Source organism: Erinaceus europaeus, chromosome 1 (assembly GCF_950295315.1).
Source record: "Erinaceus europaeus chromosome 1, mEriEur2.1, whole genome shotgun sequence".
Classification (NCBI taxonomy): Eukaryota; Metazoa; Chordata; class Mammalia; order Eulipotyphla; family Erinaceidae; genus Erinaceus; species Erinaceus europaeus.
In genome coordinates this window covers 192,846,618-192,864,737 of record NC_080162.1, presented here as the reverse complement: position 1 = coordinate 192,864,737, position 18,120 = coordinate 192,846,618, and the positions used below count along the sequence as shown (strand labels likewise).

At 41.2% G+C, this 18,120-nt stretch overlaps 1 protein-coding gene across 1 annotated transcript in view; it reads left to right on the top strand.

Annotated features, from left to right (window-relative positions):
• Positions 1-18,120, top strand: part of RAB2A (RAB2A, member RAS oncogene family) — a 68,114-nt gene that overhangs the window by 42,033 nt on the left and 7,961 nt on the right. The window contains exons 4-6 of the mRNA XM_060200971.1: positions 4,192-4,274; positions 5,110-5,202; positions 9,002-9,113. Coding sequence (XP_060056954.1) covers positions 4,192-4,274; positions 5,110-5,202; positions 9,002-9,113 — 288 coding nt within the window. The remainder of the gene's footprint in view (positions 1-4,191; positions 4,275-5,109; positions 5,203-9,001; positions 9,114-18,120) is intronic.

The window sequence follows — 18,120 nt, the reverse complement described above, 5'->3', positions numbered from 1 at the left end:
GAAAATAGTTTTTCAAACAAAGCTAAACTTTAAACACACACACACACACACACACAACAGGAACAGTCAGAATCTGGGCAAAATATCTGTAGGGAAAAATAGCTGTATAAGCAAGACTTTTGTTGATGTTGTTGATTACAAAGATAAAATTTTAGAGACACAAACAGATTTGATTCTCAAGAATGTAGGACCTAGGTTCACAGTAGATTTTTGAGCAGAAGCTTAAGATAGGTAGGTATATGTGTGTGTGTGTATCATGTATGTAATAGAAAAACTATAGAAGTTGTCATCAACAGAAAGACGCACGTGAGGAAACCAATTAGGCGGAACTTTTTTTAAGGCAAATTAGAGATACATTTTGGGGGGCTGGGATGTGGCATACCCTATTGAGGACACACTAAACCATGTGCCGGGACCCGGGTTCCAGCCCCTGCTACCCACCTGCAGGAGGAATGCTTACAAGTGGTGTACCGTCTCCAGATGTGTGTGTTTCTTTCTCTTTCCCACTTTGCCTCTTCTGCCCCTCTCAGTTTCAGTCCTGTCAAAATCAGTAAGGAAAAAATGGCTGACAGGACTGGTAGCTTCATAGTGCTGAGCCCCAGCAAGAGCCCTGGTGGCAATTAAAAATAATCGAGTTCGATTTAGCAGTCTTATGACTATGTAATTAAACGTCATTAAAAATGAACACTCCTGTCCTCTTTAAACCATTATGTAATATCCTGCTTTCTCTCTGTCTTTCTGTCTGTCTCTCTTTCCCCCTCTGCACACCCCCCACGAGATTTTAGATGAGTTTATTAAGGACACAAGGCCTGCATCCTGGTGTTGAAATGTTAAGCACTGTGCATGTGTGAGAGGAGGCGACAGTAAAGATTTCTTGGAGTTCGGCAAAGTAGGGTTGAGTCAGGCAAGATAAGATGCTCACTGGCCTGATCTTATCTACACAGTAAAGCAGCTGAGCAGGTCATTACATGGCTTTCTGTCTACACTTATAACGCCTTCTTACAGGAACTCTGGGTCAGGCATCCTGGACTGACTGTTCTTCAGTGTGTCTTTGATGTCTTTGTTTTGTTTCTGATTAACAATAGGTTGCAAGATTATAGGACAGAAAATAAATAGAAATCAAACAGCTATCTTGTGAGTTGATACGTTCATGGTCCACTTTGGTCATCCTTACACTGTTTTTCTGGGTTTTGTTCAATTAGCCAGCCACCCCCTTTCCATTGAATGCATTCGCCTTTACATCCTCAGCTACTATAAAAATCACTTACTAACTACAAAGAGTTCTAGATCAGAAATTAACATCTGTAGTTCCTATATTGCCCTTTATTTCCCACCCCCTCCTACTTAGAACAGTGTAGGCCGGTCATTTGGGGAAGGTTTATATATGTACATTTTTAAGACTAGATTACTTGTTATAAATAGAATTATGAAAATTAACCTTAGGCTAGTTTTATGGGTTTTTTTGTTTTTTTGTTTATTTAATTGTGTTTTTTAGTTGGGGAAATCATTTATTGGACAAGGTCTATTTCAAGGCTACCAGTAACATTGACAGAGACCAGTCCATATTAAGGAAATTCTATTAATTTAAGTTGAATCACAAGAATTTTGAATATTTTGCTTACTATATAAAGTAATCATAGGTTCTAGCTACTTGGAAAGTGTAGTGTTTGTTTTGATTTTGCTTAAGTTTTTGTTTGATTTTTTTTTTAATTTTTATTTTATTCATTTTCCCTTTTGTTGCCCTTGTTGTTTTTATTGTTGATATAGTTACTGGTGTCATCATTGTTGGATAGGACAGAGAGAAATGGAGAGAGGAAGGGAAGACAGAGAGGGGGAGAGAAAGATAGACACCTGCAGACCTGCTTCACCGCCTGTGAAGCGAGAAGTGACTCCCCTGCAGGTGGGGAGCAGGGGGCTCGAACCGGGATTCTTATGCCGGTCCTTGCACTTCGTGCCATGTTTTTGTTTTTTAGTATTCAGTTCAGTGGGGTCAGTATAAAGTGATGCACTGCCTAAATTGGTTTCATATTTCATTTTGCTAAACAAGTCTAGAAATATGAACGTGGTACATTGAAGTTTTAAATCCTGTAGTGATACTCTTTTACCATTTCAATTCATGTCCCAGTGAGATTGTTTTAAAGGACTCTTGATATTCAGATACAAGAGCTCTAGACCTGTTTTTGTTTTGAAATAATAAAATACTATCTTTTTGTGTCATTTATCACAGAATCCTTCCTTAGTCTGTGTGTATACATAAAAGATATATCAGCAATTAAGGAAGCAGTTCCTATAATCGTTGGATTTTGAACTCAGATGTGAAAGGACTTGGGGAGAAAGATAATCTCAATAAGTAATATAAAAATAATTTTAAGTAATTGCATGCTTCTGACTCATGGGTTTATAGGGTTTTTTGTTTTGTTTTGTTTTGTTTTTGGGGTGGTGGGCTTCACCTCTCTAGGCTGACTTTTTCAGGTCAGAAGACAGAAAAACACCAGAGCACCAAAGCTTCCCTCATCGCAGTGGGCATCAGGCTTAAACCGAGGTCGAGCTGTAACAGAGCAGGCACACTCTCCAAGTATGCTGTGTTGCCAGCACAGTTCTGTTGACTTGTTTGCTTGTTTTTAAAATGTATTCATTTATTGAAAGGAGAGAGAAAAACAACCAGAGCATCACTCTTAACATACGCAATGCCAGGGACTGAACTTGCAACCTCGTGAGTGCAAAACCCGTGTGTTCTGCCACTCATCTAATTATTTAAAATTATGAAATGAGTCAGCTATTTTTACAGCTCTTCTCTGTGATGACCCTCTTCAGTAGTATCAAACTTAGCTTAAGATGTTATTCTAATGCCAGAATCACACATAAGCTACCGCAAGTGTGTAATTGTTAGTTTCCCCATAAGACAGTGTTTTCACTGACCCCTGGCATGTGAGGACTCACTGATGTGTACTCATGTAGCTGGAGTGGAGCGATGTCCACACTGTGCATTTGACTAGAGCATTAGGAGTTGTTCTTTCCCTTAACAGATACTCCTGCTTAGTACGTATATGTCAGACCCCATGTTTGGCACTGGGGGTGGGAGTAATGAGAAGAAAATGTAGGGAGAGTGCCAACAAAAAGGAATTATGGTGTTGACCGTTACACAAGACAGCATCTGCTTGCAGTAACACTGGAAAATGAGACGAGAACATTGAAAATACAGATGGTTTTCTTTTCTTTCTTTTTTTTTTAAACCAGAGCACTGCTCAGGTGGTACAAGGGATTGAACCTGGGACTTTTGAGCCTCAGGCATTAGAGTCTCTTTGCATAACCATTATGCTATCTGCCCCCACCCCCACACAGATGTCTTTTAATAGGCTATCTTTTGAATACAAGATCATGAAAACTGGCTTATCTTGTTTAATCTTACATGCAAGTGCCAACAGTAAAAAAAAAAAAAAAAAATCAGGTAGTTTTGCATAAATTCATCTTTTTTTTTTTTGCAAGTGGATATATACACACACATAGATGATTTCTATATCCTGTTGCCATTTTACAAGCATATTATCAAATACAGAGGAAATTGATTAAGTGGAGAAAAAAATAAAGAAATTGAATTCAGAACTGTTTTCTGTTTTTCATAATAAAATGATTGCTCAAAGAATTCTATCTGATGACTGTTGAAAGCTCACTGGAGTTTATGATATAACTGATAAAATCTGCATCCTTGGCCTTCCAACAACCTTTACACCAGCAGATGGTGGGCGTAAAGATGTCATTCATCATTTATTTACAATGGGCTTTATTTATTCTAGTGTCAACAGCTGCCCTGGGGAGTGGGTTATTGAATTCAAATGTGAGGCTCTGGGTTATTTGCTTCCTTTCAAATTTGTCTTCAGAGCTTAGTTGCTAGGAGTCCATTCTGTGTTCTAATAATGAGTCATGTATTGTGAAGCCATTCAGTAAACTGGGTTGTCGGGGATTCCAAACAAAAAGGTTTAGCGGTCTCGGTTAAGGAGTGTGGTGGAGGAATTGCGTGTGTGTCTGGTTGACTTGAGCAGTGGTGGTCTTAGGACTTTTCATTTAAGTTGTGAAGTCCCTTATTCTTTTCCTTTATGTCCTCTTTTCCTACGTGCTCATATTCTGTTTTTTTACTAGTGAGAAAATACAGGTGACAGTTTAGTAAAGCAGCCTTTTGACCTTTTCTTACAGGCAGGACAGGAGTCCTTTCGTTCCATCACCAGGTCATATTACAGGGGCGCAGCAGGAGCTTTGCTAGTGTATGATATTACAAGGTGAGAACTTCAACATTTTCAGTGCATGGAGGTGATTCTGCTTAGCAGAATGAGACAAGAGATGAAAGACGACTGCCAGATGGTCTCACTTACATGTTGAATCTAGAGATCTGATTCACATGAACTTGGAAAAAAAAAAAAAAGCAGAAGCAGCAGACTGTTTCTAAGACTTGTGAGAACTGCGGTCATTACCTTTGGGCTGCAGGAGGGTAAGAATATAGGCCCTGGGTGGTAGGCACGGTGTGCAACTATACATCGTCATCTTGCAATCTTGTAGCATACTAATAACAACAAATCATTTTCTTACACAAATATGCACCAGGGTGATCACTTTGGTAAAACTATTTGTACATTGGAATATAAAAATAGCTTTCAAGTGAGATATACATTAATTTATAATCTGGAGTATAAATAGTGAACTCTAAGTCCAGTTATTATACTTGATACTCATCTCATTAATGCTATGGCTAAAATAATTTTTTTAATGATTTATTTGACTTTTTTGTTGCCCTTGTTTTTATCATTGTTGTTGTTGATATTGATGTTGCCGGATAGGACAGAGAGAAATGGAGAAAGGTGGGGAAGACAGAGATGGGGAGAGAAAGATAGATACTTGCAGACCTGCTTCACCTCTTGTGAAGTGACCCCCTGCAGGTGGGGAGCCGGGGGCTCAAACCGGGATCCTTTTGCCTGTCCTCGAGGTTTGTGCCATCTGTGCTTAACCTGCTGCCCTACAGCCCAACCCCCTAAAATAATTCTTGAATAGAATGTGCCCTGTTCACCCTGTGCTGGGAGCTACTTTCAAGTAGTAATCGAATTATCGCCTGTGCTTTAGGAGAGATACATTCAACCACTTGACAACCTGGTTGGAAGATGCCCGCCAACATTCCAATTCCAACATGGTCATTATGCTTATCGGGAATAAAAGGTAAGAACACTAATTGAAGGCTTTTTTACATCAATGAAGACTGTGAGTAACCGTCTGTATGACTGCTTATTTTGTGTGTTCGTTCAAATGTAAGTTACTGATTTCCTAAATTAGGACATTTTAAAGTAATGAAAGTGTTTCTTTTGGTTTTTAAAATATACATAATGGGGCTGGGTGGTGGTGTACCTGGACAAGTACGACGCGCAAGGAACCCGGCTCCAGCCCCCAGTCCCCACTTGCAATTGGGGATGCAGTGCTGCAGTTGTCTTTCTATCTCCCTCTCCTTTCTCTTAAATTCTCTGTCTTTATCCAATAGATAATAAGTAAAATTTATAAAAGAGATAATCAAGCCAGAGATGGAATTCAGTGGCAGAGTACATGCTTTACATGTATGAAACCTTGACTTTGATTCCTAGCACTTTAAAAAGAAAGAAAGAGAGAGAGAAGAAGAAAATATAGATTATAAACTTTGCTGGAAAGTTGAGTTATTATTATTATTTTTTAACTCACTGATTTTAGTGAGAGTATATGGAGGAGGAGAGAGAAGACACCAGAACACTGCTTAGCTCTGGCTCGCGGTTTGCTGACTATTGAACCTGGGACCTTAGAGCCTTGGCATGAAAGTCCATTTGTTTATTTATTTGGGGGATTAATGGTTTACAGTTGACAGTAAAATTTCATGGTTTGTACATGTGTAACATTCCCCAGTTTTCCACATAACAGTTCAGCCCCCAGTAGGTCCTCCTCTGCCATCATGTCCCAGGGCCTGGAACCCCCCCCCTCCCCTCCCCGAGTCTTTTACTCTGGTGCAGTACACAACATGAAAGCTGTTTTGTATAACCGTTACGCTGTCTCTTCAGCCCCAAGGTGGCTTTTTTTGTTGGTTTTGGTTTTGCTTCTGTTTTGATAGAGATAGAGAGAAAGTGCCATGGGAGGTGGATGAAAAAGAGAGACGCCCGCAACACTGCTTCTCCACCCGTGATGCTTCGTCCCTTCACAGGAGGACTGGGGCTTGAACACGTCCTTGCTCGTGGCGATGTGTACACTTAACCAAGTGCGCCACCACCCTGCCCCAAGCTAGTTTAAATAAGTACCTGTGCAGAACACAGAAAGAGGATTTTTCCTTTTTCATGATGTGTGCTTTGTGAGTTAATATATACATAAATTAGTCAGGTATATTTGTATGTGAAGTATTTTTAACCTTTAATTTGCTTTTTGAGGTAACTTTGGCCTTCAAGACTGTTAAAGTTTGAACAGTATAAGTTTACGCTGCTTCAAAATCTATTACTACACCATACCCACCACCAAAGTACCAATATTCTTCTGTCACTGATAACACTTTTAATACTATTAGGAGATGCTGCATTAGTACATTGAAGCTTGGAATTATGGGGGGCGGAGGGGGGTTAAGTCAATTTTAGGATGATAATTTAACAGAGTAACCTTCCTCCAGGCCTTTCTGATTCTGCTGGCTCTGCTCTTACTTACGCTCCCTAACACAGTACTACTTTCTTTCCTCATTTACTATCACTGTCTGTCCCCTGCCAAAATATAGTCACTTCTGTCTCACTTATTCATTAGTAAGTCTCACTCCCTGGCTTTTAAAAGCATCTAGTAAATGTCTGTTGACTACCATCCTTCTCTTGGGCTTCCCTTAGCTCCTAATTTAATGAGGATACTAACAAGCATTTATGAAACTTACTAATAGCTGTAACAGGACAATTAAAATAAACTGGTAATGCCATTGGCATGCAGCAGACTGGGAAATAGTAACAAGTGCTGTAAGGTTTTACCAGGTGTTGCTGAAGGCTTGCTGCAGTGGGAATTTTCAACTACTGAAGCTAAGAATGTCAGTTTTACAACTATTTGTTTTTTAAGGTTTATTTGCTTAATGAGAACACAAAAAAGAGACAAGCCCCACAGGCCATTAGACAACTATTTTGGAAATCAACTTTTTACTTAGTGTTTACTCGGGCGTATTGGCTTTTGAGTTGTTTTGACCTATTTTACATAATCACGTAGTATATAAAATATGTGTATATCTGCAGAAAAAAATCATGAGGCAATGTTACACACTGAAGTTTTCATTCTGTTTTAATTGTGTATAACTTTCTTTTTTAAATATTTATTCCATTTTGTTGCTATTGTTGTAGTTATTATTATTATTGATGCCATCGTTGTTGGATAGGACAGAGAGAAATGGAGAGAGGGGGAGAGAAACATAGACACCTGCAGACCTGCTTCACCGCTTATGAAGCGACACGCCTGCAGGTGGGGACCCGGGGGCTGGCACCGGGATCCTTAAGCCGAGCCTTGCACTTTGCGCCACGTGCGCTTAACCTTCTGCGCTACCGCCCGACTCCCTGTTTGTAACTTTCTAACACAGTCATAACAATTTACTGAGTCATGGTAAAGTTTAAAAAACACTGTCCTGGGATGGTCTTAGGAGCTGGGAGACCATCACACAGGAGAGTGCACACTTCATGCTTGAGGTCCTGGGCTTAAGCCCTCAGCACCACTTGGAAGAGCCTTGCATGGTGCCTAGTGACTGCTAAATGGTAGGCTAGTGCTGTAATGTCAGTCCTCTTCTAGTCTCTCTCTTTTTTCAACCAGAGCACTGCTCACCTCTGGCTTACAGTATTGCGGGGGGGATTGAACCTGGGACTTTAGACCCTCAGGCATGAGAGTCTTTGCGTAACCATTATGCTGTCCCGCTCTCCCTCTCTATCTGAAATCAAAAGAAAAAGTAAAGAACTGACTGAAACAGTGTAATCATGCAGGAATAAAGCCTCCAGTGGTCCCAAAAAAAAAAGTTTCTGACACACACAGAGAAAAAGCCTTTTTTAATTTTTTTATTAGTGATTTAACAATGATTGACAAGATGGTGTGGTAAGAGGAATACAGTTCCCACCACCAGAGTTCCATATCCCTTCCCCTCTGTTGGAAGTTTTCCTATTCTTTATCCCTCTGGGAGCACATACCAGAGATCTTTATGGGGTTCTGAAGGTGGAAGGTCTGGCTTCTGAGGTTGCTTCTCTGCTAAACATGGGCATTGGCAAGGTCGATCCATACTCCCAGTCTGTTTCTCTTTCCCTGGTGGCGTAGAAAGAGCCGGAATTTAAGAAACTAGGCATATATGAAATGTGTAGATAAATCCAAAAAGCACTATCAAAATTAACAAGTTTTACTAAGAATCATAATTGTATTTGGAGTTTAAGTACAAATGTAAGTTCTCTGCACTATATGGCTAAGAGCATATGAATATGAAAGCACATACAAGAGCCAAAACCCTGCCTTTGCGGTAAAAGGGCCAAGAGTGAGTGAGGTTAGGAACAGTCACACACATAGATGGAGACTCTGACAGTATCTACTGATGTTATTTCTCAAGAGGAATCTGGTATTGATCTGTCAAAATAATACATCAAATCTGGTTGAAAGTGTACAGGCATTACTTTCCCATTTTTAGATGCTTAAAATATTGTAGAGTAGTATTACTAATGCTTAATCACAGAACAACCCAGTCTTACTGAAGTATGAAGACATTGTTGTGGTTAGGCACTATCAAATAATAATCTTAGTGAAGTCTTTATCTTTTGGAAATCACTGTAAACAAAGGCAGGGTCTTGGGTCGGTTGTTTCATTTAGGTTCTCCTAGTTTCAGCCCTGTAGGTTTCTAGTTCAGGATCTTCAGTCGGATTCTTTGAAGCTGAGCAGTGTACTATAGCCACTCTGACCCTGGGACAATGTGGTTGACTACTACGTACTAAGAATTCATCTTTATTTTTATTTTCACATTTAGTGATTTAGAATCTAGAAGAGAGGTAAAAAAAGAAGAAGGTGAAGCCTTTGCACGAGAACACGGTCTCATCTTCATGGAAACTTCTGCCAAGACCGCTTCCAATGTAGAAGAGGTAACTAGAACCCTGGAGCCCTTTTAAAATTTATCACCTTTTTCTTTCATAGCAATGATTTCTGCATCTTAATAGTAATTTATTGGTGTGCGTTTGTATGGTTTTTCCACTGCTGATAGATAATCTTTGAAGATCATATAGTAAGAAAGATGTCTTCTTCCCTTTGAAGCGCCTGATAGCATTCAGTTTAGATGACATGCTTTACCCATATTCTTAGCTTTCTTCTAAAGTCAAAATACTTTAACGTACATATCTTTGCGTATACTTTCCTGAAAATATTTTTATGTTGCATGAATGAGGGCAGGACAGTAGTGAAATGTGGGAATGTTTCAAGACATTAAATAATCTGAACTGTTGGAAAATTTCTGGATGCATATGGTCTATGTGGGGTTTTGTTTTTTAATATTTATTTTTTTTCCCTTTTGTTGCCTTTGTTTTATTGTTGTAGTTGTTGTTGTTATTGATGCCGTCGTTGTTGGACGGGACAGAGAGAAATGGAGAGAGGAGGGGAAGACAGGGGGAGAGAAAGATAGACAACTGCAGACCTGCTTCACCACCTGTGAAGCGACTCCCTCTGCAGGTGGGGAGCCGGGGGCTCGAACCGGGATCCTTATGCCGGTCCTTGTGCTTTGTGCCACCTGCGCTTAACCTGCTGTGCTACCGCCCGACTCCCATGTTTGTGGTTTTTGAATGTGATGTTGATGTACTGATACCTAGGTGAGTGGACAGGTAATTCTAAGTAAAGCTATACTCTGTTTTATTAAAAAACAGAAATGTGGCTAAGAGAACAAGTAGTTTGCACAGAGTGATTCTATAGTTCCCACCATCTGGGTAAGAATTCTGAGAGCAGCCAAAGAGGAATTCTAGAAAGCAACTATTGGAGACTTCTGCTGTCCAGAGGTTAGCAGGGGTGAAGTTCTAGGCAGTAAACGTCCTCATAATAGTGAGTAATGAATAAATGTCATTATGACACTTGGAGCTTTTCTATTTAACTTCTGAGTCTAAAAATGAATCACAGTAATTCTGCAGCTTAAATTTATTTTTTGTTTTTGGTTTGCATGTTTGGTTTTGTTGTTTGTTTTGGGTTTTTTGTGACTGGGGTCGTTGTTGGGTCTCAGTGCATGCATGACTCACTTATCTCAGAGGCCTTTCTCCCCCTTTCCTCTAGATAGAGGTGAGAGACAGATAAAAAGGAGGCTTGGGGGAGTCGGGAGGTAGCGCAGTGGGTTAAGCGCACGTGGTGCAAAGCGCAAGGACCGGCGTGAGGGTCCCGGTTCGAGCCCCCGGTTCCCCACCTGCAGGGGAGTCGCTTCACAGGCGATGAAGCAGGTCTGCAGGTGTCTGTCTTTCTCTCCCCCTGTCTTCCCCTCCTCTCTCCATTTCTCTCTGTCCTATCCAACAACGATGAGATCAACAATAATAACCACAACAATAAAAAAATCTTTTTTTAATTTTTTTTTTTTTTATATATTATAAGAACCACAGCTTCTCTATGACATAATGTCTTTCCTTTTTTTCCTCTTCTCTCTCTGGGTCTTGATGGAATTGAAGTTCAGAGCCTTTTAGTCACCTTCCCCTAGTATTTCTCCCCCTGAGAGTGTAGACCAAAGTTCTTTTTAGGGAGCAGAAGGTGGGAGTTCTAGCTTCAGTAATTGCTTCTCCGCTGGACATGGGCATCGGCAGGTCAGTTCTTACCTCCAGCCTGTTCTGTCTTTCCCTATTGGGGTAGGGCTCTGGAGAGGTGAGGAACCAGGACACACTGGTGAGGTCATCTGCCCAAGGAGTTCAGGATAGAATCACAGTAGCATCTGCAACTTGTTAGCTGAAAGCAGTTAAAGATCTAAAGCAAGACAAAATGTTTCATAAATAGAAAGCAGAGGGCCGGGCGCTAGCCTAGAGGGGTGAGTGCACATGGCATGAAATCCCGCCTGCAGGGGAGTCGCTTCACAGGCGATGAGACAGGTCTACAGGTGTCTTATCTTTCTCTCCCCTTCTCTGTCTCCTCCTTACCTCTCAATTTGTCTCCAGCCTGTCCAACAGCAGTGACAGCAATAATAATAGTAATAACAGCAATAAACAAGGGCAACAAAAGGGGAGAAAATAGCCTCCGGGAGGTGGCGCAGTGGGTAAAGCATTGGATTCTCAACCATAAGGTCCCGCGTTTGATCCCCAGCAGCACATGTACCAGAGTGATAGCTGGTTCTTTCTCTCTTCCTATCTTTCTCCTGAATAAATAAATAAACATATTCTTTAAAAATAAATAAATAAATAGAAAGTAGGAATAAAGCCATTGAGAATAGGGATTTTTAGGGTGGTAAGAAGCCAGGAGGTCTAAGGTATGTTCCATGGGGCCCATGACGTTAGTTATTTTTGCTTAACCAGCATGGAGATGGGCTTAAAATATTGTCTGGGAGGGTATAGTCAGAGTGGGAATATAACTGGAAAGCTGGATTAGGGCAAAGAGTAGCTCCCAAACTTGAAGATAAGTGCAATTAACTGTTTCCCACATCAGTCTGACCCAGGGCCGAGAGAAAGATAGTTTCACTTGAGGGGGGAGAGAAGCCAGAGCATTGCTCCAGTGTATGAGATGCTGTATAATTCCATAGAGTCCCCACCACCATAGTTCTGTGTCCTGTCCCGTCCATTGGAAGCTGCAATAGTTCTCCCAAGGTCACCAATATGGGCTTATTCTATAATTGCTATAAATAATTTTGGTCCATACTCCCAGAGCAGAAGTAAGCCAGAGACTCTATCTACCATTAGGACCCAAAGCTCTTGTCACCAGAAATCTCATTTTTATACCATCAATGAAAGGGAAGTGAATCTGAGGAAACCAAGCACTGTTTCCTTTATCTGAGAGACAAGAGGAAAAAAGGAAAAATACTCCAAGTAGTGATAGGTGTATGATTGACTTAGAAAGGAAGTGAAGGCAGGACCATTACAAAAATTTTGGGGATGCAGAAGGTAAGGGTTCTGGTTTCTGTAATTGCTTCTCTCCTGAACATGGGCATTGCCAGGTTGACCCATAGTCCGTGCCTGTTTCTGTCTTTCCCTAGTGGGGTAGCTACCATATTCTTTAAGTTAAATACATTCATTTATCTCTGAGTTATCTCTGACAGAAAGTAGAAACAGGAAATGCTTAAATATTATAACTCCTGGGAGTCGGATGGTGTCTCAGCGGGTTAAGCGCACATGTCGCAAAGCTCAAGGACCAACGTAAGGATCCCAGTTCAAGCCCCTGGCTCCCCACCTGCAGGGAAGTCACTTCACAGGCTGTGAAGCAGGTCTACAGGTGTCTATCTTTCTCTCCCCTTCTCTGTCTTCCCCTCCTCTCTCCATTTCTCTCTGTCCTAACCAACAACGATGACATCAATAACTACAACAGTAAAACAAGGGCAACAAAAGGGAATAACTAAATAAATAAATATATATTTTTTAATATTATAACTCCCAAATCTTTGTAATTTAATAGTTTGAATTCCCAACTCTCCTAATTTTCCTGCTAAATTGAACAAGATTTGTTTAGGCCCACATGCTGCTAATTAAACATGAGTGATGTCAGTTTATAGGAAGAGTTCATAGGAAGATAATCTTTTTTAAAAGAAAACTTCCAAAAACAAGCTTAGGAATCCAAAATAATTTCTAACTAGAAATCTGTTGAGGGGGCCGAGCAGTAGCAGTGGGTTAAGCACACATGACACAGAGCACAAGGACCGGCGTTAAGGATCCTGGTTCAAGCTCCCCAGCTCCCCACCTGCAGGAGAGTCACTTCACAGGCTGTGAAGCAGGTCTGCAGGTGCCTGTCTTTCTCTCCCCCCTCTGTCTTCCCCTCCTCTCCATTTCTCTCTGTCCTATCCAACAACGACAGCAATAACAAACATAATAACAACAATGATAAACAACAAGGACAACAAAAGGGAAAAAATAGCCTCCAGGAGCAGTGGATTTGTAGTGCAGGCACTGGGCCCCAGCAATAACCTTGGGGGGGGGGGGGGCTTAAAAACAGAAGTCTGTTGAAAGATGTGAGAAGTATGTGCTCTTTATGTTCAGCTTTTACTGCTAAATAAACAAAATCAATGAAAATTTCTTTGAATTGTGTGAAAGATGAGTGGCCCTAACATAAGAATCAAAGTTTGGTGGCCTGAATATTAGGTTCCAGTCTTGTTTTTTGTTTTTTTTTTTTTTAATCTATATTGGATAGAGACAGCCAGAAATCAAGAGGGAAGGGGGTGATAGCAGAAGGAGTTTAAAAAGCTTCACAAGTGGTGAAGCAGGGCTACAGGCGTCTCTCTGACTCTCTCCCTCTCTATCTCCCCCTTCCCTCTCAATTTCTGGCTGTCTATCCAGTAAAAATAATAAACATTAGAAAGAAAGGCCATGACATATTCTTGTATGTTTTTATATGCAAAATGTATCTTTTTTGTTTGTTTTTTGTTCTTACATAGAACAGAGAGAAATGGAGAGAGATGGGGAAGACAGAGGGGGAGAGAAAGAGAGAGATGTATTGTGACGTTTACAACAACCAGTAGTAGGAAGGGTCACTGGGCTATGAATGTAGATAGTCTGGCTTCCTTCTAAAGCCTCTCCTTTAGCCATTCCATCACTTTATAGATATAATTTGATCATACAAGCAGGTTATTAGTGATTGAATATTGATTTGCAAAATTAAGTTCTTTTTTAAATTTTTTTATATTTTCCCTTTTGTTGCCCTTGTTTTTCATTGTTGTTGTAGTTATTGTTGTTGTTACTGATATCGTCGTTGTTAGTTAGGACAGAGAGAAATGGAGAGAGGAGGGGAAGACAGAGAGGGGGAGAGAAAGATAGACACCTACAGACCTGCTTCATCGTCTTTGAAGCGACTCCCCTACAGGTGGGGAGCCTGGGGCTCAAACCGGGATCTTTACACCTGTCCTTGCGCTTTGCACCACGTGCGCTTAACCCGCTGCACTACCACCTGACTCCCTAAAGTTCTTTTTTTTATAAAGATTTTTAAGTTTTTTTTTAATATTTATTCCCTTTTGTTGCCCTTGTTGTTTTGTTGTTGTTGTCATTGTTGTTGGATAGGACAGAGATAAATGGAGAGAGGAGGGGAAGACAGAGGGTCAGAGAAAGACAGACACCTGCAGACCTGCTTCACTGCTTGTGAAGCGACTCCTTTGCAGGTGGGGAGCCGGGGGCTCGAACCAGGATCCTCACGCCGGTCCTTGCCCTTTGCACCATATGTGCTTAACCCACTGCTCTACCACCCGACTCCTAGGGGTATACTTTTTTTTTTTAATATTTATTTATTTCCTTTTGTTGCCCTTGTTTTTTTATTGTTGTTGTTATTGTTGTCGTCATTGTTGGATAGGACAGAGAAAAATGGAGAGAAGAGGGGAAGACAAGAGAGGGGAAGAGAAAGACAGACACCTGCAGACCTGCTTCACCCGCTGGGAAGCGACTCCCCTGCAGGTGGGGAGCCAGGGGCTCCAACCAGGTTCCTTACGCCGGTCTGCTCTTTGCGCCACATGCGCTTAACCCGCTGCTCTACGACTCCTGGGTCTATACAATTCCCACCACCAGAGTTCTGTGTCCCATCCCCTCCACTGGAAGCTGCTGTGGTTCTCCCAAGGTTACTGATATGGACTGATTCTAAATATCTCTCTCTCTCTCTCCCTCTCTGTGTGTGTGTGTGTGTGTGTGTGTGTGTGTGTGTGTGTGTGTGTGTTCAATGGTCTTGCCTTCACTTCCCTGTTGTTTTCTACGGGCTGGCTTCACAGGCGGGTAACAGACGACCTGGGACTCATGGCTGGGTTGTACGCAGTATCTCTTTATTCATGCAGGACACAGCACAATCTAAGCCAAGCTAAGCTAAACTAAAAATTACAAACAATCTTGTCCTTATAAATATACTAGCCCAGTAGGGTGGGAACAGGATGCGAGGCAGAGAGGGTGGAGAGAAAAGTGACTGGTGAAAATCAGGGTATGACAAGGAGAGGGGGCGGAGCAGGCAAGAATTCTGCCACTGAACCACCAATGCCCTGGAGGAGGGTGGTGCTTGTTAACAGAGGTTATGTAAATAGAATACAGTGTTATGTAAATAGAATGCAGTGTTAAGTAGGGGGGATTTAAACCAAATGAAACAGAAAAGGTTTTTAGAAGTAGAATTAGAAGCATACCAACACTTCCCTTCTAGTTCACCCCTACACCTATTACTACTTCCAAGTGTTTTTCTTTTTCTCTTTCAAATAAGTGAAACCATGCCTGGCTTCCTCTGGAGTTTTCCAGATTCATTTCCCTTTCATTGATGGTCTATAAACAAGATTTCTGTGACAAACGCTTTGGGTCCTGGTGGAATGAGTGTACAGAGCCTCTGGTTTTCTTCCCCTATCATTTCATACTCTCTGGGGAGTATGAACCATTCTTTACTGGGTGCAGAAAGTGGGAGTTCTTTCTGGCTTCTGTAATTGCTTCTCCACTGGACATGGACATTGGTTAATGCATACCTTCAGCCTCAAACAAATTTTCTTGAAAGCAGGTAATTTCATTGTCTTTCTGCATACCTTTCCCCCATATTGGAGCCTTGCACATGTGTGATTCCACTGCTCCTGGACCAACTATTTCAGAAATGAGAGACAGGGAAAGTCACCATAGCACCAGTCCACATCCATGGTGCTCCCGTGTTGTTCTAGGCTTAAACCCAGGGCCTTGTGTGTGGTGAACTGTTGTACTCTGCCGCTAGGCCTTGAATTTCTTCTGAGAAATAACGAGAACCTATGTAAATCACTCAACCAGACAGACTTGTAATAAGTGCTCAGTAAATAGTAGATTATCCTCACTTGGACAGATGGACACCTACTGTGGCATTGATTTACAGTTGAGAAGAAAAAGAGCATCCTTGGTTGTCTTATACTCTGTGTTTCTAAAAAAAAAGAAAAAAACTAAAAAGTCACTCATTTTACCAATAGTTTCCCTTTTTAAAATTTTTTTGTTTTAAGAGAGCGGCAAAGAGAAAGAAATACCACAGCACTGGCTTGTGGTGGTGTGGGGAATTGAACCTAGGACTTGGAAGCCTCAGGCATGAGAGCTATTTGCATAACCATTGTGCTACCTCCCCCGCCCCTTTCTACCATCTGCTCAATATGTTATTTACAGCATAAGATGCTGAGATTTGTCTTTGAATTCTTACCCAGTGTATGTTGTAGTTTTTGTTTTACCACCAGGTGGCAGTATGTTACATAAATACTTCATTGCAGATAGTTTTTCCATATTTTGCCTTAAAAACTGTTAAACCGTAATAAAATTAAAATGTTGTTTTATGTTCACCTTTTCCTTTATTCTCCCTCATCAACTGTAAAGTTCTTCATAGCACATGTAACTTTTTTTAATAGAATACTTTTTTTTTTTTTAAAGATTTTTCTTAAAACTTTTTTTTAGCTTGATAGGACATATCGAGAGAAATTGAGAGAAAAGGAGACCAGACAGGGAGAGACAGAAACACTTGCAGCACTGTTTCACCACTTAGGAAGCTTTCCCCTTGAAGGTGAGGGCCCGGGGCTTGAACCCAGGTCCTTGAGCATGGTAACACGGTAACTTAGCGAGGTGTGCCACTGCCCCGTCACTCATTTTCCTCGTATCAGAATAAATTGTTTTTCCTGCATCTTCCATGGAAATTGAAACTCATTCTCCCAACTAAATTGCTCTGGTTCTACAACAGTAGAAATTCAGTCCTTCTCATCCTTATATATTTTTGTGGTATCTAGAAAAATACCAGTTCTGGTAATCAGTAGATACCTTGGATCAATGTAAGGTAAAATCCACATCTGACAGGTAAGATACATATCTGCCTGTCAGTATTGCGATTTGGCTATTTGAAATGTAGAAAATAAGATGAGTGTAGTGTTCTTACTTAAGTAGTTTTAACTTAAGTCTCACAAATCCTTTCGTGATCTTTAGGATGCTCTGGGGTTTTGTTTGTTTGTTTGTTTGGTTTTTATTTGTTGGGACATGAATATACGGCTGACATCAGCCTAACAAGGATAGGATGGTCTTATGCAAAACCACAAGGGATTGTGGGTGTGTAGAAAGTTATTTAAGCGAGTGTCTGCAGGAAATGTCTGCCCTTGCCTCTCTCCTTCTCCCTGACACCCGCCAGAACACTTCCCCGGGACCTGAATACGGGTACCCAAGTGCTGGCGACTAACTTACGGACTCGTGGCTCCCTGTCACCATGACCAGCTGATCTTTGACTCTTTGCCTGTTTTGCCACTGCAGTTTTTATGGGCCTAAGTAACCCTCGATGCAATGAACCTCCTGCTTGTTAAACCGCAGCCAAAGTCAACTGAAGTTTTATTTTTAATTAGTAGTAGTAGGAGGAGGAGGAGGAGTGATTTAATATTTATTTACAAAATTATAAGATAATAGGAGTCTTAATTCCACACTGTTCCCACCACCAGAGTTCTGGGTCCCAGCTCCCTTCCCTGGAAACTGCAGTAGTCCTCCCAAGGTCACTGATAGGGGTTGACTATTATTCCTAGAACTATCTATATTTACCTTTTTTTTTTTTTTTCCTGTGGTGCCTTTTTCTCTTCCTTCCTAAGTCACACCTATACTCTCTGTTGCTATTTATGAATGTCCTTTTTTCCTCTTCCCTATCTGGGCCCTGATGGGATTAGAGTTCAGAGCCCTCTGCTCATCTGCCTTTAACATTGCTCCCCCTCTGGGAGTATGAACCAGAATTCTTTACTGGGTGTAGAAGGTGGAAGTGTTGGCTTCCGTAATTGCATCTTTGCTGGACGTGGGCATTGATAGGTCAGTCCACACCCCCAGCCTGTTTCTATCTTTCCCTAGTGGGCTAGGGCTCTGGAGAAGTGAGGTTCTGGGACACATTAGTGGGGTCATCTGCCCAGCAAGTTTAGGATGGATTCATAGTAGCATCTACAACTCGGTCACTGAAAGGCAGTTAAGATATAAAGCGGGACAAAATGTCTAATAAACAGGAGCCAGACAGTAGGACTAGATAAGATGA